This window comes from Xiphophorus hellerii, chromosome 12, assembly GCF_003331165.1.
Source record: "Xiphophorus hellerii strain 12219 chromosome 12, Xiphophorus_hellerii-4.1, whole genome shotgun sequence".
NCBI lineage: Eukaryota > Metazoa > Chordata > Actinopteri > Cyprinodontiformes > Poeciliidae > Xiphophorus > Xiphophorus hellerii.
In genome coordinates this window covers 31455401-31477492 of record NC_045683.1, presented here as the reverse complement: position 1 = coordinate 31477492, position 22092 = coordinate 31455401, and the positions used below count along the sequence as shown (strand labels likewise).

General features: G+C 41.8%; 1 protein-coding gene across 1 annotated transcript; it reads right to left on the bottom strand.

The window, feature by feature from the left end:
- Nucleotides 1-294: 294 nt before the first annotated feature.
- On the bottom strand, nt 295-21969 carry araf (A-Raf proto-oncogene, serine/threonine kinase). Its single transcript, XM_032578164.1, has 16 exons — nt 21859-21969; nt 18228-18447; nt 11816-11919; nt 9785-9887; nt 9546-9700; nt 9057-9152; nt 8817-8955; nt 8700-8724; nt 8486-8616; nt 8196-8398; nt 7300-7476; nt 6965-7011; nt 6424-6542; nt 5418-5549; nt 4350-4484; nt 295-3268 (listed from the first exon to the last, which is right to left on the bottom strand). The coding sequence occupies exons 2-16, from the start codon at nt 18333-18335 to the stop codon at nt 3128-3130; spliced, it is 1815 nt and encodes a 604-aa protein (XP_032434055.1). The 5' UTR covers nt 18336-18447; nt 21859-21969; the 3' UTR covers nt 295-3127.
- Between the last annotated feature and the right edge of the window lie 123 nt (nt 21970-22092).

The window sequence follows — 22092 nt, the reverse complement described above, 5'->3', positions numbered from 1 at the left end:
CGGAGGCTTTAAAACCCGAACTTCCTCTCCTGGCCATTTTCAACCAGCTAGAAACAAAACTGCAGGAGCAGGAAAGAAAAGCAACGAAAATCAACCAGAACAAAGTAACACAGATTAATTTATTTCTCTCCAGAATAAATCCTGCATCAATAGTTTAAGACCAAAAAAAGAAAAAAAAAAAAAACTAGAAAAAATACTAGAATTTCATTTATATTTTAAAATTGTTTTTGTTCTGTTTAAAACCATCAGACAAAAAATAAAATAAAAATACAATTTCTGCAATTTAAAAAAATGTAACTGTACACAGCAGAATACACCGTTTATTGCAAACTGAAAACACCTGACGCCGCAGAAACAACAGTATTGCAATTCACCTAAAAGATATGAAGAGACAAAATAAAGAAACTACTGATACAGCTCTCTCTTCCTTTAACTCTATGAAACTAACAGCTGTGTAAAGTTTGGTCCACCCCGCCCAGTGAGTCTCCACATGCAGCACAGTGTCTCAGACGAGGCGCGGGACCCTGCAGATCCACTGGAACAGGGCCGTCGCCGTTACTTCCTGCTTCAGAAAAATAAGACGAGCGGCAGCGGCTGGAGCGAGACGCCGCCATATTGCAACACTGAGCCAGAATTATTGCAAGCAAACACATAAGTGAGACCCTATGAGTAGAGAAGGACCTGTGCCACAGAACAGTTTGTCTCTAAAATGGAATCACATAAAAAAAAAAAAACATACTGTTTTAACAGGAAGTTACAGAGCAGCTCGTTTCATTCAGCAGCCTCGCGCCGGTCCGACGTTCAAGTTCTACTCAAACATCCCTGATCAGGATCAAGTTTCCACACACCACATAAATTACTTGTACAGTTTCGTAGCGTTGCTATCAGCAACTGTTCTGTAGTGAAGCTCCTATGAGCTAAATGTTGCTAACTAGTTTGAGTTCATGAGGAGAAGCATTGTGGCGGAGGAGCAGACGGTACCGTGTTAGCCGGGAGGCTAGCCGAGGTCACAGACCAGATCATCCACAGGACACGAACACACACACAGGCAGCATGTTTCTCTCTAATTACAAAAATAGTTTCCTGAAGCCTCTAATTTAAAAATTTTTTTTATCTAGTTTAGTTGTTTTTTCCTTTTTTTCCTAGATTCGTTTATTTGTGTATTGAATGTCTTTTGATGTGCTATTTGCTTTGTACATTCTTGTTCAATAAAGATTAAAAAATAATGAGGAGAAAGAGGCTCTGGCCCAGTCAGGAGGAAGCATCCAGAGTCGGGGGGACCCAGCCCCATCAGAACATGGAGGATCAAACGCTGGCTGTTCGTTCAACTCGACACCAGGAGACATGTTGGCATCAGAAAGCGGTGACCTCTGGAACATCGGGCCGATGGGAGTCATTTCTAATCAGCTGTGAAGCACAGAGTGACAGGAACTGTGGCAGGAAGAAAAATGATCTGGGGGAAGAGAATTGAGGCGACACCAGGACATGCCGCTTCCTTCACAGGCCTACAGACTCCTGAGCTTCCAGCACAGGTCAAAGGTCAGGGCTGAGAGCTCAGTGAAAACCAGGACCACCACTGCAGCAGGCTGTAGTTTACTGTGTGATCCAGCAGATGGCACACACTGACCTGCTGCTGCCTGGCAGGTCAACTGAAGCAGAATTGAATTCAGCAGCAGCAGCAGCAGCATCATGGATCACGGTGCAGATCAAACCCCAAGGCACCAAGCTGTAGTCAGCAGTTAGAGAGGTGTGTGCTGAGCCAGCAGGAAAAGGAGAAGCGAGGCGATGGCAGAACAGCTACTGACTGAACCTGAACGCACCCTGATGATGATGCAGTCAGCACCCTGCTGGCTGCCTGCGCCAACAACAGGCCGAAGCAGGCAACAACTATGGCTTATGTTTGGTTCTGGCATCAGCGGACAGAAATATTAGCCAAAGATTCAATTTTCTTAACCACTAAGGTTTCTAATCCAAAACAGAAACAATTGCACAGATCTCATCAGCTGCTCTGATTTAGTCTGACTATCTGAGCCCTGGTGAACCGTCAGGGTCAACAGAGCGGCCCGAGCAGCCTGAGAAGACCAACATGTTGCCTGGATACCAAGGAAGGACCGCGTCATTACTCATGGAGGTTCCAAAACTTTCACCCCAAGTTTAGGAAACACCAAGGAGCCGCCTGAGTTCAGAGTGAAACCTGGCTGTGAACCTGTTGGAGAACTTGGCTGCGTCTGTCAACAGAAGGTGCAGGAAGCTCACACAACCCAAACGAACAAGGACAACAACCGTCTCTTCACCCCTCCAGCTTTCACCCAGCCAGCTACCAGAGAGAAGTCAGGTATGAGCAGACCTCCTGTGCCTCAGCATGCAGCGGTCTGACCACGGCTCCACTCCCAGTCAGAACTCTGACCACGCATCTCAAGCTCATGGGGCCTGCTATTTAAAACCTGATCTGGTGTGGTTCAGGACTACCAGTTTGTCCTTCACCAGTAAGGTGGGAAGAGGCTGCTGGGGCCCATTTGGCTGACCTCTGCAGGACACTGTCCTACAAACCTGGAGGTCAGCTCCAGTTCACCTGAACCTCCTCAGTGCTTCCCCTCCAGCCCTGAGACTGGCTGGTTTGGTGATTGTGTTCAAATATTGATCAAAACAGTACATACAAAAGGTTCCTATTAAGACTACATTTGTCATCCTCTAAGAAAAGAGTTCCTGCTTTCACCCCTCAGACCTCCACCCCCCACTGAGCTGGGTGGTTGGTCATAAAGTGAGGAAGTGTCAGAACATCAGCAGCTCTGGGTTGTTAACCTGACTTCTAGCTTCCTCTGGTCTGACTAACAGGGAAACGAGAAGCAGCATCCCTGCATCAGAAGCCCCTCCCTCTGCGTCGCAGGCAGTGTGTCTCTGGGTTATCCTATTCTTTAGCATCAGGTCTTTGTGTGGTATGGTAAGGTTCACCATCACACTAAGCAGAGTGTTGCGGTTGCTTGTAGAGTTTGGTACTGAGCTGTGCGGCTCTGGGGCTCTGCGGGGTACCGGGTGGGTGTGGGGTGGGTGTGTTCTGTCTTTAGAGCCAGCTGTGTCCTCTCGTGCACAGGAACGCTGTTGCGTCTCAGCAGGGGCCGCAGGAGGCCTAGAGGGGCATCAGCCTGGTGGTGTGGAACAGGAGTGGGTTCAGGTCCTCGGCCTGGACGGCCCGGTGAAGCGATGGCTCCGAGCGACTTCGCTCGATTTTTGGCATCAGTTCCTGCACCTGCTCAATGGCTACCAGGATCTGGAGGGACACAATCACACATAGAGAAACAATTCAGTGATGCTAAGGAAACAGGTTTACTACAGACTGTGAAGGACTAGAGTCCTTCACAGGTCCGGCGTCACCCTGGACCTGGACTGTTCATGTGTTGAAAAGAGCCATATGGCAGCAGCCTCAAATCAGTAGTTGTTTTTGTTTTTTTACACAGAATGCATGTAGCATCGTCTGAGCTGGTAGCAGAAGTGAGCCAGTGGTGAAAACTAACGTTGTCCAGTCAACTGTAGATAGATGCAAAAAGCTAGCTAGCTAGAAAGTCTACACTAGCAGCTAGCAGTAGCAACAAATATGTCTGTGTGTGACTCAAACTGTTGTCCCGCCAGAACAAAAACAAAGAAAAAACACTAAATAGAATATATGAGGTTAAATAGTCCTATCACAACAAAATTACTGCCCTGTCATTAACATATTAAAGGCCAACCTACTTTTTTTTTTTTTTTATGAATTTAAGACTTTTTAAGGACTTAATTTTAAATACAGACATTTAGGACTTTTTAAGGATGCACAGACAGCCGCTGTAGCTCTGGCTTAAGGTTTAGAGTTGACCTGCTGGAAGGTCAATCTAAACTTGTTCCAATTGAGGGTCTCACAAAATCAGTCCCCAGGCTACAAATGGTTCCCAGGCCATACTTTGGACACCCTTGCTTCATAGCCTCTGTTAGGGTTGGGCAAAAGTGGTTAAGAAAATGCAATTAAAAAACAGCTCTAACATACTGGTTTTCACATAAAGACATGTAGATGTATGTGCAGGCTTTATGTTCACGCTGCATCCATCTCCAGATGCTGCAACATTTGCAGTATAATTTAGTAATAAATTAATTTCTAATTATTCATTAATCACAACAAAGATAGAAAAAGATTCAGCCAAAATGCTTTAAGTGCTGCAAGTTTGTGGAGAGTCTAGGAGGTCCATCTCTTATGTCCTTTTAATAATAATCGCACTGTAATATTTTCATTAGATACACTGAAATGATCAAATTGAAGAATTTGCGGGATGATATGCTGGTACTCATTTTAGCAGCAAGCATCCATCTCTCTGACCCACCTGTGGAAAAAGGGGCCTCTCCTCCCGTTTGAACTTCAGGCAGTCGATGATGAGCCTCTTCATAGACTTGGGTGAGGTGCTGCACAGTTTACCAAGGTCTGGAGACAAGTAACCACGCCCCACCATGAACAGTATCTGAAGCACAAGGACAAGAAAAAACAACATACATCAGCCTGTGCCGCATGTGCTGAAAGACTGAAGAAGAGGCTGCAGAGTTCGAGGTTCATTGTGTCGTACTGAAGAGCAGCAGACGACTGACCTCTGGGAAGATAATGAAATGCTGTGTAAGCAATAATTAGACTCTTAGCATAGAAAATATAACTAAACACATCTTGTAGGAACTCACATCATGTGCTTTTCAGTGATGATCTAATTATATATGCACATTTTACCTCTACGGTTTCTCAGTTCTGTTTTTTTCCTCTGTTTCTGTAGAAGCAGACTTCGAGGGTGTAATCCTGTATTCTCTCCATCCTTCTTGTACCGTACTCTTTTACATTTCAGTAAAACCCACAGCAGTTTATAAAAAAAGTTTATGAATATCAAGTAGAGCATCATAGCAAAAGATGTAATGCTCCTCTTGTGAAAGGAAAAATGTCTTTCACAAGAGCTTGACACTCGGACAATAATTCTGAGCACCACTTTGCTTTGAAATGATAAAGCAAATTAATACAATTTGTTACTTTAAGATTATATTGCTCACTCCTCCAATATATTCCAAATATTAGAATTAAGCTTTAAAAGTGTTTTTAGCAGTTGACTACTCTGATGTGGCATTGAGGGGCAAAAAGCTCCTTCATCTGACCTCTGCTGTGTTGTTTAGCATTGCTCTCATCAAGCAAAGGAGCAGAAAACCACTGATGGACACAACTAATCAGAACATTAGGCTGACCTGATCTGTGAGGTGTTGAGTTAGGCACACTGCCCACAATCCTCCATGTTTTAGATACTTCCTGGTTCAGAACACCCAAGTCAAATCACGACTTATGGACAGAACCAGGGACAGCTAGAACATGCAGGACACCGGCAGCGGGAGAACTATGGGTTAGTGAAGTGTCGGCACCAAACCTGGTCTCTGTTGTTGATATTGGAGTAAGGAAGAGTTCCTGACATCAGCTCAAACAGCACCACTCCATAACCATAAACGTCAGACTGGAAGGTGTACGGGTTGCTGTCCTGCATCCGGATCACCTCGGGAGCCTGGAGAGCAGCGGGAGAAAACGCAGCAGCAACACGTTAGCAGACGTAGCAGCTGCCATCTAAAGAGAGCAGAATCCCTTTGTTTGTAATGCTGCGGCCATCTTGAGGATCCAGCAGAGGATCAGTGCAGGCTTTGTTGTTCTGCCTGCACTGACAGTAACATCAGAGTAGATGTGGACGTAAATCTACGGTGCCATTTAAGCTGCTTTATATTCTGTTAATAACTGGTTGTCATGGTGAAGCACCAGTACTTTGAAGTGAAACAAATGTTTTTCTAATTAGTGATGCACTAACTATCACCACTAACTGACAGTTAGTGGTGATAGTTGATGCTACCCACAGTTAACAGTTTAAAATGTCAATTATGTTTTCTTTTGTTTTAAAACAGTGAAATCCTGGTTAACACACTCATCACCTCCACACACAGTGTGACGTCACCTCTGGTCCAAACAGTAATAATGAATGAATCACAGAAAGGCGTCTTAAGGCTCCTGGGTAGTTACCAGATGAATTCACAGTTTAACACTTCTGGAAGTTGAATATGAAATATTGAGATGGAAACAGCAGCCATTTAAAGCCCTGACCCTTCTGACCTTTGAACTCTACTAAAGGAAGTGTGATGCAACTCCCACAGGTCGCAGTTTGTTACCATGGTGTCTGATAACAACCAGGAGGATTTTACTGCTTTAGGAAATTTTCTCTGATGAACAAAGAGGCAGTGCTGAAAATTATTGCTTTATTTTAAAATAATAAAAAAGGGAACATAATAAAACTTTTAATTTATCCAGAAAACTGGCCGAAAGGGAGCCAGTGTGAAGCTGACGCATTAGTTATGGTGAGATGACTAACAGGAACATGCTTATGAAGAGCTTACCATCCAGAGAATGGAGCCGCTGGGCTGCTCTACTTGCTGGGAGCCACTCCATCGATACTTCACCGTGGCCAAGCCAAAGTCACCGATCTTTACGGTCCAGCCCTCGTGGAGGAAAATATCTGGCAGCAGAGCTGAGAAACGGTCCAGCAGACACATGGTGCAGAGGATCTTTGTATCACATACCACAAAAGCCAGGCAGATATTTAAAGCAGTAAAAGGGTGGGGGGAGGGTCGCAGGGGAAACTAACCACCAAGGGAAAGTTTGTTGAAGCTCAAAACTTCAAATGTCAAATTAGTCAGCACCTAACAAGAATGAAGAACATTTTACCTTCAGTTCCACATATTAGTTTAATGTCAAATGAAATATGTGGAGGTCAAATGAACAAAGTATGGTTGAACAATGACTATTCTTTTTTTTGTATCACTTACAAACAAATGATTCTAATCCTGTTTGAAACTTTAGAAGTTGCTGAACTCTGAGCTAAACTGAGAAACACAAACATGCATTTATTAAAGGGCAACACTGACAAAGCAAGGATACTGTTTGATTTCAGGTCTCGATGAATGATGTTCTTTGCATGAAGGTAACTATGGAAGAGACGAAGAGCAAAATGAAATAAAATCCACAAATCTTCACAAGGATTCACTCCACTGACCGGAGTCAAACATCCCTTCATGGAAATTCAACTTTCTGTTTCCTAGTTGCTCTTTATCTGTTCAAAAAGCTGTATGATAAGTTCAATTATTTTATTAAACTTAATAATTTGATGTCAAAATAAAGCTGATCATCTGTTGAGAAAGACACACTGGGTGCCTCTCATAGTCAGACTTCCCCCAGTTAAAACGCGTTAGTGGAAAGTCATCTGAATGTCTTACTCCATGCCCTGCGCCGTCTGTCTGGCCACATCAATGCGACGCATCGTGTCAAACTTGGTTTCTGTGACGTGCAGATGGCGGTAAAGACTGCTGCCCTCACACCACTGGGTGATGATGGCAAAGTTGGGCTTAGTCATGAAGCCCATGAAGAGCAGGATGTTGACATGGCGGGTTTTCCTGCAAAGCACAAATAGTAACCATGTTAGAAACTCCTTCATCTCATCCGCTGGATGTCAGTGGATCCCTAAGAGTTAGTTCATACTGAGGACATCAGAGTCAGATTTACTGCGTCACTGTCTATGATCAACCAAAGATTCATTCTAATAGTAGCAGGGCTGGGCGATACAGCTTTAATTTCTCTCATACCCGATTTTATTTTAATAATTTTTTTTCTCACTTTCTTTGCATAATATTTTCTTACAAATGACAAAAATATTTCCAAAAATGACTTCTATTTCAAATGTCCTTTGTGTGAGTTGGAATATTAGGGCCATATGAGAATATTTGTTTCATTATGACAAAAGTGTCAACTTTGCATTATTCTGTAAACAATGACACTTTAAATGCAAAATTCCATTAAAAGTTGCATTTAAAGTCCATTAAAAGTGTCAATATTTACCAAATAACACTTCATGACAACAGTAATAAACATTCATGAAGCGTCCTTCATGTTTGTGACAGGTTTTATGTCATATTTATAATAGTGTCATGGCAGTTTTATGCACATCCCTTCAAATAAAGTCTTACCAAAAAAAAAAAAATCCAGATTTTCAAAAATGAAATCTTCAAAAACATGATTAATCGAAAAGGAATTTTTCGCCTACCCCCAAAGAGCAGAAATCAACAGGATACATTAGTAGTACTGAATGTTGAATATGAACCACATGGCTGCTCACCGTAAGACCTGCATTTCATTCTTGAACGCCTGCAGCTGCTCAGGCGTTGGCTCTTTAACCTTCAGGATCTTGATGGCCACGTCTCCGTGCCACTTGCCCTTGAAGACCGTCCCGAAGGAACCCGTGCCTATTCTCTTCTGCAGGGTGACTTCTCGATAGGGGACCTCCCAGTAGTAACTAGAGTCTCTGTAGCCTCCGCGGTGCTGAAGCAACACAAAGCAGCCCTTTACTCTCTACTTTCCCCCCCCCCCATCAGAGGACAACCATGGACCAGGCTGGAGACAACATACCACTTTCTTCTTGTCGTCGGATGAGGAGGATTTGCGTTCCTTGTGCTCTAAGGGGGACTTCTGCAGCCTCCGTCCGGGGGAGCCCAGAGAGGAGGGTGGGCTGGTGGGGGGTTTGGGCGAGGGCTCTGGGCCTGCGGGGACACATAACACCGATAAGGATGAGACGAGCACGGATTGGAAATGAAACCAGAGCAGATGTTTTGAGGAGGCTTACCTATCGTGTTGTATTTCAGTGTTTCCTAAAAACATTGGATAAAAGAACATTAAATGTTGGTCAGTTCAAGATACACATTGCTTTAATGTACAGCAGGACCGTCCAAACAAAGCTGACCTCAATGATGACGACGTTAGTAATGTCCACTGTGCTGACCATGTGGACGTTGGGGGTGGAGGTGGAGCGATGTCTCTGTAGAGACTGGCCGTCTCCACCTGTTGTTGGAAAGTTAAAGGTCGGGGACAGGAGGCCTGATCTGGAACCATTCCAGAAAACACAAACAGTTTTTGTGTTAGAGTCAGTTTAACACATCAGAAGCTTTTGATTTCAATCCATCTGGTTTGGTCCAGAGCTTACCCAGCAGGCTCTGGGGTTAAGGCGAGGTTGCTCTGCGATGGCGAATTCTCAGGCAACAATATCTGAGGATAATCTGTGCAGGAATTGCTGTCACACCTGCACAAAACAATCAGAGAACAAAAACACAATTTGCAACAAGTTTGTGCCCATAGATGGGTCAACAGCAACAGATAATTAGCAATATTTGTATATGGGTAGTGAGACAGCTGAGGCAAGTACATTTCTTTCTATTTGTTGTGTGGGATTTGTTCAAGTGTCAGGCTCTTCCATAAAATAAAAGTAACTTCCATTTAGGATTATTGAGCATTTGCATGAAAACTATATGCATACAAACATCTGGAGCGTGACCTCATAAAAAGAAAGAGAAGTGCAGTCAAAAGTCTCAATAAAACCCTCAAAATCCAGCAGGAAAAGGGTAAATATCTGGTCAATTTAAATTTTAGACAAGTTTGAAGACCTGATGATGACTTACCAGTAAGTAAAACTCACCGTTTGCTCACTGTATCCATGTCGACACACACAGTGGGGACTTTGCTGCTGCAGTGCTGGTGAAACTTGTAGCCACATGTCTGACATCTGAAGCCATTAAAAAGAAACTTGTGGCAAAAATCACAGTAAGCCAGTTTGAAAAAAGTTTTCCGTACCTGTGAAAACAAACACATCAAAGATATTCGCTTCTGAAAGAACAGCAGAAAGAAGAAATGTTGCGATTCTGACCAGGTACGTACAAAGTTATGCATGGTAAGAGGAATGTCATCCAGGACTTCGACTAGCAGCTCCTCTCCGACCAGAGGGGTGATGTCTGTGTCCCAGTCCGTCAGTCTCTTACGACTATGAACAGGAACAGAAAGATGTTGAACAGCAGACAGTTTTGACCAAAAAAAAAAAAAACTATATAGGGGACGGTTGGGGCATGCTGCTGTATTATAAACAAGCATAACTGTGAAATTTCCGCCGCGGCTTTGCGCTTCTCACACTGCATATGGATCTCTACAGCCTTAATCCAAACTTCAGTTTTTTGTACAGAATGCATATAGTCTTATATAGGTTGGCAGTGGTGAAAACGAACATCGTACAGAAATGAAGATGTTTGCGCATGATTCAAACTTTTGCCTGACAGAAATGTCGAGAGAAAAAAAAAAGACTACATTCAAGAATATATGAGATTAAATAACTTTGTCATGACAAAATGTAAGACCTGTGATTAATGTGTTTAAGGCCAACTTGCATTTTGTTTTATAAATTTAAGGCATTTTAAGGATGAGCGGGCAGCCTGATAAATGGGTGCATAACAGAACTGTGCAGCACCTGACAACATTCAGCCACTGCTATCATTTCAATCAGATGTGCTGAAGCAGAGGCGGCTCTAAAATATGCAGGACAGTGGGCCCTGAGGATGGAGGAACACCGTTTTAGCCCAATCTGGACAAGACTGTAGTGTGAACTGTGGACATGTGTTTCCAAGAGCCAAACATAGGAAAGGGTGCATCTGCTAGCTGATCACTGTCCAGCTTGGTGGCTTGCCAACATCAACCTGGCACCAACTGGTTTCTCCGTTTACTCTTCAAACTCTTGTCCTTGACTCAGTTGTGGTGCAAGTTTGAATCATTCAGCTGTTAGTTTGATGAATCAGTTCATGATCTCATCAGGTGATTAGATTTAGTGTTTGAGTCGACAGAGAAAGATGTGGGTCCTCCGTGTCTTTCACTGGAAAGACTGAAGCTGGGCAGCGTTCACTGCATTAGACTGACTCACCAGAAGTGCAGCAACAATCTTTAGTTAATGTAAAGATTGTAACGTGTAACATGTTCTTCACAAGTTCAGAATATAACTGCAAACCTAATGCAAAGATTACTTTAGACTTCTGTTACATTACTAATCTGTCAGTTACTGCTGTGTTTTAAAGACTTGAGCAACCGTTCAACTTCACATTGATCTGCTGCAGTGTTTGGTAAGCTAAGGGTAAATGGACTTCAGCCTGTTAGCTGAATGACTGAAAACTAGTTAAATATACCTTTATGCTGAAAACAGCATATGTGTTAAAATTGTCACCATCTCTTGACAGTATAAGACAGATAATCTGTGAAACAAATTAAGTCCTCTGTCTCCTCCCTGTGGTCCTACTGCCATCTGCTGAACTACAGAAACAATCAGACCGGGGGGGTTATTAGCGCCGTTACTCAACCTCATGGACTTGCTGCTAAGTGTGCTAATGGTAGAAAAACAATTTATTGTTACATGAAAACTGTTTAGCTGCCATCACTGATGACTATGCTAACTAGCCTTAGCATTTATGGCAAGCTCCAGTGCGGGGAACTAGTTGTAGCGCAGCAGAGAGCTAGGAGGGCGTGTGTGTGAATCGCGTGTAAGAGAATGATTGACAGTGCTAAGGGCCATCTCCTGGCTCTGATTGGTTGGTTGGAAGTTTCTGCAGGTGGCTGTTGGTCCACTGGGAGAAGGCAGAGGAGCCTGAATTTTTCGCAGATTATCTGTTTCATTTTATACTGACAGGACATTATGACAGTTTTAAAAAAATATGTTAAAAAAAATAAACATAGTTTATAAAAGTTACATAGAACAGCTTTATGAATAAAACAGCTTGCATATACTTTAAATATTTTTCCTACATGTAAATAATGATTTAGGGGGATAATGTGTGAGTGGATGTAGCTGGGACAAGATTAGCTGTGGTTTTCTAAGGAGACAGTGAGGAATGCAGTGTAATGTTTGTCACAGATGTAGGAGGAAGAACATCTTACCCTTCTAGCAGGCGGAACACAGCACAGCAGTCTTGGCTCAGGCCTCTCACTTTGAGCGCTTTATTAAGACTCTCGTAAACGGTTTGTCCTTGCCGGACGTTCACCTGCCAACAGAAATCCTCAGGTCAACAGCAGAAGCTTAAATTGACATTCAGTCGACTGGCAACATGACTCAAACTGGGAAGCAGCACGATGATCACTGAGTTAGCGTTAGCTGCTGTTGTTGTTGAGAGTGAAGCTCCAAGCTGGAGCTTCAGTGTGCAGATTCTTTTTAAAGCCAAAACAATGCTACATTCCTGCTCTGACCACAACAAAGCTCTTATAGATGACAGCGTGGGATGTCAGACAGCCACGAGCTCCAATTCCATGGCAACATTACCACACAAGATGTTTCCCAACTAAGTGTGCATTTCTAAATGATGCACCAGGGAGTTTGTGCATGGATGTTTATTTTGTACAGACAGCAAAGGTGGGAAAAATAAACCTGAACCAACATCTAATCACAAGGAGGATTAGACTTTCATACTTGGACTGAGATTGAGATATCTAAAAATAGTCAATATTTTTGCATCTCAGCCATGCAAACTTTACAAATAGACTTGTGATCAACTTTTTACTTCAAGTTGATCTCAGTTTTAGGATTGAGTTTATCCACCCGTTTTATAATATGACCAGATATTTTTGATAAGGTTTGATCTTGAGGACTTTCCTGGCAATATGTCCAGATAGGGGTTTGCATTTATTGTATCATTTATCATGCTAAATTTCTTATAATATTTTGATTTATTGTTCTCTCAATATATTCCAGTTAATGATGTTTAAAACTCTGAAAACTGTTTATATTGTCAGGACTGTTTTTACTATTTTTTCCCCACTGTTTGTTCAATAAAAGTATATCAAGTATTAATAAATTTTTAAATATTAAATGCAGTAACTGTGTGACGTTAAGTGATACAAGTCAAATGTTTTTATGAAATTGATTTCCTAAAGGACAGTATTAAAATAGAAACGACTTTCAAGAGCAGTATTTGTGCTTGTGGGGCTCTGATTGTCATATCATACAGCCACACAGTTACCTAAAAAAGTAATTTAGTTTTCTCATCACTTTTATTGTTATGACAATAGCACCACAAAATAGTGTAATAAAACCTTAAAATCTGCCCTTAGTCCAGTCTCTCTCCTAGAGGGAAGCAACCCGCAGACTGATTGCATCCGGAAGCCATTTTGTTGGTACAACACAGGATTCATGGGGGGATCACCTTTTCTTCTTTAGGCAAAGGTCTTCCCATGCATCCAAAAGAACTAGGAAGAAGATTTATCTGATAAAAATAATCTTAGAGCGGCCTCATCCTGCCTGTTCATGCATGATTTGCAAATTTTTTGTCTTTCCTTGATGATTGTTTTAGACAGTAGGAGTTTCTTTGCTGTGATCCTGGCCTTACATCTAACTTACGCTTTCTGCTGCACAAACTCTCCACTCAATGCAACACAGTTTGCTGAAAATAGAGTTTTGGTATAAACTTAAAGCTAATGAAGTTCTCTACACAATAAGCTAAAAACAACCACTGTTGTCCCAAACAACCGGGCACCACTCGTAAAGCCTTTGGCCGTGAAGGCAGAGGTGGGCTTGAGGTCGGTGTCTTGTTGAATGACAAAGATCCAGAAAATAAACACCAGTCCCAGGGCGTACTGTGAACCCGTTAGCTCTATTCTGAAGCCCACATGAGAAGCTAATAACTCGTTTCTACTTTCCACGTAACGTTATCACTGACAACAATCCAGAAAATCAGGAAGAACAGGCATAAAACATTCAGAGTCGTCTCTGTAAAACTGCTTCCAGAAACCAAGATGACTTCCATCCGCAGGTCAAAAACAACAACACGGCCTGTGTTTGTAGGAAGATTTGTGTTTCAGTCTGGACTCAGAGATTAACACAGGTAACAGACAGGTTAAAGTAGGAATTGGTAATATGAAATAAATGTGAAAACAGTAAAAGTGGTATTAGAAGATATTCTTGGCCACCAACATGTTAGTTACTGTGAGTTTTAGTGCTGGGTGCTCTATCAGAACTGTCATTACTTTTCATTTTAACAAATCTCATCATAATCAGGGGAAATTAAGTTCACTCTTTTTGTCACAGAAGTTCCTGTTTCTTACGAAAATTTCTTTATTTAAAGATGCAAAGCAGATTTTGTAAAGAATCCAGACTGTTTTTTAAAGAACCTAGTATGCATACAGTTAACTGGGTCTGGCACCGATTAACTGGTGCCATCTCAGCACCAACCAGGAGCTGGGACAGATGAAAGCATCACTGTCATCAGGAGCAGGAGGAGAGCTCCTGGAGACCGGGAAACAATGAAAGTAAGAGCACCCTGTTCAATACACCAGTCCATTTTCATGTTGATCTGACAGACATGAGAAAAATAAACATTCAAAATCACTGAACATCAATATTAACAGTAAGTTGGATTTGGAATAGAATAGCATGAGTTCACTGTTCTCTTCTGAGTTGTCAGAGTAGCAGCTCAATGAGCTGCATAGAGTGGCGTTTAAAAATCCCTATGTTCTGCTGAATCCAGTTCCTAGACAGCACTGGTCCTTTAATATAAGATCATACTGGGTTTCCTTCAGCGTGTTATAAGCCTGGCGAGCCACCAGGGTTTAGTTACACCCCCATTAAGCTCAACATCGTTTGTTCATTTATTATGCACTAGTAATCCCCAAAGACACGTTAAAGAGCTTATATTTTTTATATATATATAGACAGACAGACAGATAGATAGATCCTCCACTAAAACTATAAACAGACTATACTTCTAAAACAGCGCAGAAAATCATCGTTATCCTTTATGACTTCTCTTTCTGTTCGTTGATTGGCCCAGCAGAAAATTTGCTAGAGGAATCCAAGTAAAGGGGAAAAAGCTCAGACTTCTGGAGTTGCACAAGAAGGCAATGGCAAGGCTAAGATATTAATGATAGCAGTAGTATCTCTGAACCAACACACAGCATGTTGTCTGCCAGGGAGAAATGACTGCAGCCAGCTTTCTGAAGAAAACTTGTCAGCAATCAGGGTCATACAAGCAGTTTTAATGAGCTTTGTGAAATTTTAAGTTCAGAGTGCTTTACACCTGGATAAAGCTTTACAGTGTAGGCTTGCTTTATTGGCACAATAAATGGAGGCCAGGCCCATTGTTTTATTACTCTGGCTGGTCTATAGAGAGTAATCAGAGATGGTAGCTCCATAGTTTCAATCTGCATTTTAAAGTTGTTGAGTATCAATGACGTACAGGTCGGACAACTCGAACCTGGCCGTACAGACACAGATAAGATAATACAGTGGGTTTCCCTCACTGTACTATAAACCCGGCGGGCTGCCAGGCTTTATTGCCCCCTACGAGACTGAGCATTACTTGTTGCTTTTTTATGCACCAGTAAATCTGAACTGCATTTGTTTTCGCAGCACTCCATTCCGCAATTCACTGGTGGACTGCAGTCGTTCCAGAAAGATGGGTTTATAGTTGATGCATTGCACAGAACATGAAGGCAGGGGTGCACCAATCCAACTGTTGGTGCCTCTGTGGGTTGGACGTCTCATGCTCTGACCCGGCTGTATCTCTGAAGTTTACCGTGGTACTGATCATGCACGTTGCCTCTCACTCAAAATGAACGATTTGGAATATCTTCTAGCAGAGCAGATTCACCTGTTTTGGCATTTATATTAACTCCTTGTGAGGACCAGAGACGGCTTTTATAAGTGGGTTAGTAGAGCTAAGCCCTCCGTGACATTTACAATAAAGTTGTCAAAATAAACATCTTAGGGCGTGCCGTGGTGGCGTAGAGGATAGCGCGACCCATGTTTGGAGGCCTTGGGTCCTTGACGCAGCTGTCACTGGTTCGACTCCTGGACCCGACGATATTTGCCGCATATCTTCCCCCCTCTCCTTCCCCCTTTCCTGTCAGCCTACTGTCATATAAGGGACACTAGAGCCCACAAACGACCCCCTGGAGGACAAAATAAAAAAAAAAAATAAACAAACATCTTAAAAATAACTACCTAAAATAACTACATTTTATAAATAATGCATCACATTTTGTTAACTTTTCAACAAACCTGGTGTCAAACCGCCAGAGGAAAATCCCTGGGTCTTTCCGAAGGGCTAACTTCTGACAGCCAGCGTTACTGTCTGTCATGGCTCAGAATGATTGACAGGCGTCTAGCCACGCCCCCTCGGTTTGAGGCTCATTGGGGCTAATTTTGGTCATCCCAGGACCAGCCTGCTGCCACAGGATTCATCCAGTCAGGATGGACTTTCCTCAAGCTAGAGTGTGTGGGCGTGGTTTGACGTAGACTGAGAAGGAGCGATGGCGAGCAGTATTAGCATAAACGAGGTGGATTATTTAGCCTTTTTGTGTCCCAGAAAAGTCGTTGGAGTGAGTTTCTCTTTAAAAAAAAAAAGGTAGGCCTCATTTAAAAATATATTGTATCTTGTTTGATTTTATCAGTACTGGGGAATTAATGAAGGGGAATTAATTTGGACAATTGCAGTGACCAATTAGGTTTAAAAACCAGTGCTTGCTCTGCTTGTGCAAACTCAATATGAACAGCATTTGTGCAAACTTTTAGAAGTGCGCATTGAATGTACAGTGAATGATGTATCGTTATGAACAAAAATAATGTGTGCATGTAAATCAAATTTAACACATCGTCATTCTCAATAAATAAATGTTAAAATGTTAGCATTTATAGGGCCCCTGGAGGTCTGGGGGCCCTTAAGCAGCTGCTAACTTTATAAGGTATATTTTATAAAGTATAAATTATACTTTATACTTAATATAAAGTATAATTTATTTTAATTATACTTTTTTGTCTGTCATGTTTAAGTGTTGTCAACAATGTGTTCCAGTAACATAAATACCCAGTAATATTTTTACATTTACTGTCATCATTTTAACACAATAACACAGCGGCCCCCTGGTGGTCGGCCCTGGAGCTCCTACCGCCTGGCTTAGACAGTTTTCTGGGGGAAACCCTGAGATGTGTGTAGATTTAGGACCACATATCCAAGTGACCAAGTGTAAAAATCTGATCTGTGTTGTTCAGACTGTCATGAAAAGTTCAAATAGAAGTTGCATAAGGGCGAAAAAAAGAAAAGTGATTTGGCTCACTTCAGGCTTCAGTGTGAATGTAGCTGATCTGATCCCTCACAATCTAACATGGTCATTTTAAGCTGATATTTTGAATGTTTGCAGGGATACTGAGGAAAAGATGTGATGTGTGAGGCCAAACTGTCTGGACTGTGATTCCTTCACAGAAACTCAGCATAAAATGGAGATTCACGCTGGTGCTAAGAGGTAAAGAGTGAAGTTCACTTTGTGGTAGCGGAACTAGGTCTAGTTTTTATGAGCCACTGAACCACCATGATGAACAAACCTAGAGACAACACTGGCTACTGCTATAAAAACGCCTAATGCAACATTAAAATGTAATGAAAAGTTTCTGTTTGAACATTTCCTGATGACATAAAGTTTCACACCATAGTTGTCAAACTTTGAATTATTAAGTTGTTTAGGGGTGCACCGATTGCAGTTTTCTGGCCGATCGCTGAAGGCTTTAAGAAGCCTGATCTGCTGAATCAAATTTTGGCCAATACTGATTTTTTTGTGCGAAATATTGCTAAATATAGCAAGAAAGTTGCTGAGTTGGCAACAGTGGGGTGACTATTGTTAACTGTGAACATGCAGACATGTTCACAGTCCGTCCTGGTGGGCCGGTCTGTCAGTCAAAGCAGAAGAGGACAGTGGCTGATGTTTAGATCTTTGCTGAGATAGATCAGATCAGTGGAAAAGTTCAGCTTCACATGTAAGCATCGGCCAATCACTGATCTCCCAAAATTAAGGAAATCAGGGCCGATTTGTTTGTGCACCCCTAGCTGTGATCCTGCCTCTGGAGGCTAAAATAGGAAACAACATGTTGAGGCTGTGAGGCCCTGCCTGGCTAACTTAAAGACGGATGGAGAAAATAAGAACAACGGGTACTAATGAGACCCGTTGGTCTGACACTGGAGCTAAAGGATGAAAAGAATAAATTGCTATCTCCATGCAAGAGAAATGGAGGACAGCTCCAGGCACCATCTGCGGCATCTGACACCAGCTGCCCACTAGCTTACTCACTGTATGTAATGTTGTGAAAGATGTCGACTTCTGTGTGACTAATCACACTTTCAACAAACACATCATTTGTTCCACAGAAATGTGACTGGCAGCAGCCACCCCAACACCATTGAGCATATTTTCACTCTTCATTTACTAAATAAAACTAGCATAAAAAAAAACCCAACAACAAAAAAAAACTTGAATAATGCACTGATTTGAATAAAGTAGATTAAAGTCAGAGCAGAGCCAGTCAACTCACCACCGTCCTCTGTTTGTTGGGGAGGTAGACTCGGATGGTGCCGCCACCACGGGGTACGTCCTCCGGGCTGGTCTCCCCCGACGACGAGTAAGAGGAGGTGGAGGACATGATGAGAAGCAGGAGGAGCGGGGGCAGGGTTGGGGGGCACACAACTGAGGATGCTGCAACCTTAAGAGAGCCGCATGCACAGGGGACTGTGGGCAAGGCTGTTACTTTGGACCTGCAACACACACACTTCAGTTTAGATGCAACTACTGAGAACATTAATTTTATATTTTAGCTTCACAAAAATGTAAAAACACAAAGTTTAGCATAATGTAGCTACTTTAAATTCCCTGCTGCTGCTGAAACATACCCAACAGGTCATTACAAGCAGAAGGTTTACTTTGACATTTAATCTTAAACCCTGATTATCAGGAATATTCTGGAATATTCAGGAGATCTGAGCTGGTTAAAAGGCTGCAGTGAGCTGCTGGACAGAACCAGGGTTTCTGCATGATTCTCTCCATTAGACTGAAGACATTTTAACAATATTAGGAAGTCAACTTAATTCATTTAATTAATTCTAGTGTTATCTTATGAAATGTTAATCCTGCGTTATTCCAAACGTATCTTAATTAGCAAAGGCTGTACATACGTGGAAATACATCATCACCATATGCTGTTCACATTGTTTTCGAAAACATTAAAAGGTTTTTAAAATGTTTTAATTAATCACATTAACTATGGATAATTTAAATATTTTTAATTGATTGACCATCCTATCTCAGATAAACCTACAATGCACTGATTTCTGTTAGATTGTTCACCAAATAAAGAAATTAATCAAATACATTTTTTAAAAAGTTATTGAATTGTACTGGCAAAAACAATGGATGTAAAAAGTTAGACAATAACCAAATATTTAAGAACATCTAATGCAAAATTAGGAACAATTTTACAGCATAAAATTGAGATAAAATGCAAAAGCTCTGTTTAAAACAGCAGTGTAGTTTTCTTTCAGCCAGCTGACCAGTAGTAAACAGGTGGGGGAGGGACAGGGCTGCTTCACACTCTTCAATATGGTTCTCATTGAATTGTGTAAGAAAAGTGGGTTTTCAAACACAAACTTGGTGGTGATAACCATCTAACTTGAACATAGGGGATAAAATAAAACTGGGACAAAAAAAAAAAAAACACATCCAAACTTTATGTAACAAATTCAAAAAGAAACATGTATATGCCTGTGTGTCAGGAAATACTGTATGTACCATATAGTTCAGTGCCTGATCAATACATGGCCAGTAGTTGTCAGAGATATGCCAGCACAAGCCTTGTTTTGGTAACACAGCGGTGGATGGAGATTATTTCAGTAAACAATATTTCCAGTTGTTCCATCTGAGCTACAGCTCTACACAACAATATCTGTCATGAAAGGCCTGATGAAAAGAATAGAAATGCACAGAAATGTCCCAACTTTTTATTTTACCACTGAGCATTTCCAAGGAGTAAAATATCAGAAGAGTGAGTAGCTACAACTTCTACTTGATACAGTTCTTAGTAGTTTTCAGTGAAGAGTCATAACCAACACATCTGATGTTTCAAACGTAAATATATGCAGCCTTATGCTATTCTGAAGCCTGATGAATTTTAATTAAGATCCACAAGACGTGGTTAAAAAAAAATCACTTTCCCAACATGTAGTTCTCAGTCGTTATGAAAAGAAATTAAGGGATGTTTTTTCACACCTGATGGTAGCTACAATCATTAACATGTGAATGACTGATTTTAGCTGGACATATAAAGGGCATTATAAACAAAATTGATTATTATTATTATTAAGAAATCTGCTGCCAACCAGAATCGGATAATTTTACACTTGACCAAGGGAGAAGAGAAGCTAAAACTGTATGTCAGAGCCAGCAGGTCGCCCTGGAAGCAACATTGTCTGGTGATTAAGTAGTTATGGTGGGAACACATGTTGAGCATCAATGAGGTGTTTAAAAAGGCAGTGAGGACGTACAACCAATGAAAGAAGCTCTGTTCTCCATGAAATCCTGACAGCTGATCATCAGAGTGGATGTTCACTAACTCTGCTGGTCACAGTGTGTGATGGATTTGCCTCTCACATATTGTGTGATGTCGCTTTTTAGGGTTAAACAATCCTGAATATATTGCCATGACAACATCTGTGCACAAATAATATCTCAAAGGACTGATTGCAATGTAATATTATTGGATGATATAAAGGTGTCATATTAAGCCTACAGGATGGAGTAAATGTTCACAAGTGACATAGATGCTAAGGATCTAGAAGAGAGGTGGAAGACCAGATGAGACAAACTGTGGATTCATCACTAATATCGTTAACATTTAGTAATAATATCACAATTGCGAGATTTTCTTAAATTAAAACATATACAGGTCTGCTCTTGACTAACAAGCACGATTCACTCCCTGAGGGATTATTCCTGTTTAATATTATTCTACAGCATCTCCCCATCAGTAAGTAGGGAAGGTAATAAAAACCCTGTAAGCCACAGGTGTCAAACTCCAGTCCTGGTGGGCCGGTGTCCTGCAACTTTTAGATTTTTAGATGTGCCTCTGCTGCATCAAACCTGAATACAATAATTAGGTCATTAGCAAGGCTCTGGAAAACTTATCTACACAATAAGGAGGCAATTAAGCTATTTGATTCCGGTGTTTTGTACCTGTTGCACATCTAAAAACTGCAGGACAGTGGCCCTTCAGGACTGGAGTTTGACACCACTGCTGTAAGCTAAACAAACCTGGCCAAACGGAACAATTTGCATAACGATGACCATTTGTCACCCGAGAGCTCATGTTCAACAGGAGCTTTAACATTTTGACTCATTTGCATCACGCCGGTTCTTAGATAGCGACTTGTGAGAGTCGTAACCAAATTTGTTTTCAGACTTTGAAGCGTGTCTAAGTGGAAAACACCGGTGTCAACGACAGCTTCGATCTGTGTGACAAGAGAACATGAGTACAGCTGAGAGTTGGACTAACTCCCAGAAGCTCACCTAAACAACACGGGAGGAAATCCTTTGGAAATCCTCCAGAATGAGCCTTAAAAATCACTGTTTAAAAACAACTCTAGTTGTGAAAAGATGCTAATGCTAGCTGACGTTAGCATGGAATCCTCCTGCTATGCAGCTCTGACATTTCCAGTTTAGGGACTAGGGAGGCCATGTTTCTCTCGGGGGCGTCAGTCAGCCTAGTTTAGCTAACCATCCAATAACTTTTAAAGTTGTTTTATAATAAAGAGGGAAAACGTTAATATCGATACCAGTAGGTTTGCGAAACAAAGTTATAGGACTGGCCGACTCCTCCAAGTTCGAGCAACAAGCTAACAAGCTAAATGCTGTGCTGAGTGAGATTATCCTCTCCCTCAGTGACTAGCTCACTTTGATGCTAGTTCTAGTCAGCTAATGTTAGCCAATCTGTGGGGGGTTTACCACGGCGTCAGTCTGCTACTCACTTCTGCTCTGCTCTCCTCCTAAGGAGTTTTTCCTAACATTCGACCTTAAAACACAGAACAGCTGCCGGGATATAACCCCGAATGTAACACCGAGACCGTTTCACTCTGCGGTGTTCCCAAACAATTAGCGTAGAAAAGTTCAACTCTTACCTGTAGCAGCCATCTTGAACGCTCTCAATCTGAAGTCGAATCTGTCAAGAAGTTCGTGGAAAGCGGAAAAAAAAACCCATAATGCTCCGTCCCCATTGGCTGGTTCATTTGGTCGCGTTTTTTCATTGGACAAACGCAGGTTTGGCATGTGGTAGGTGGGTGTTGTCAGTGGATTACTGACACTACTCATTTTAGAGCACAAGATATCAAGGTAGACATACGCCATTACACTTT

Bases quoted from the DNA above. Each gene is read 5' to 3' on its own strand.
- araf (XM_032578164.1), bottom strand. From the start codon at position 18,335: ATGTCCTCCACCTCCTCTTACTCGTCGTCGGGGGAGACCAGCCCGGAG. The intron at 8,725-8,816 runs GTCAGCTTTGTT...CAATGTTTTTAG, and splicing joins CTAACGTCGTCATCATTGAG to GAAACACTGAAATACAACAC. The intron at 8,617-8,699 runs GTAAGCCTCCTC...GTGTCCCCGCAG, and splicing joins ACTGAAATACAACACGATAG to GCCCAGAGCCCTCGCCCAAA.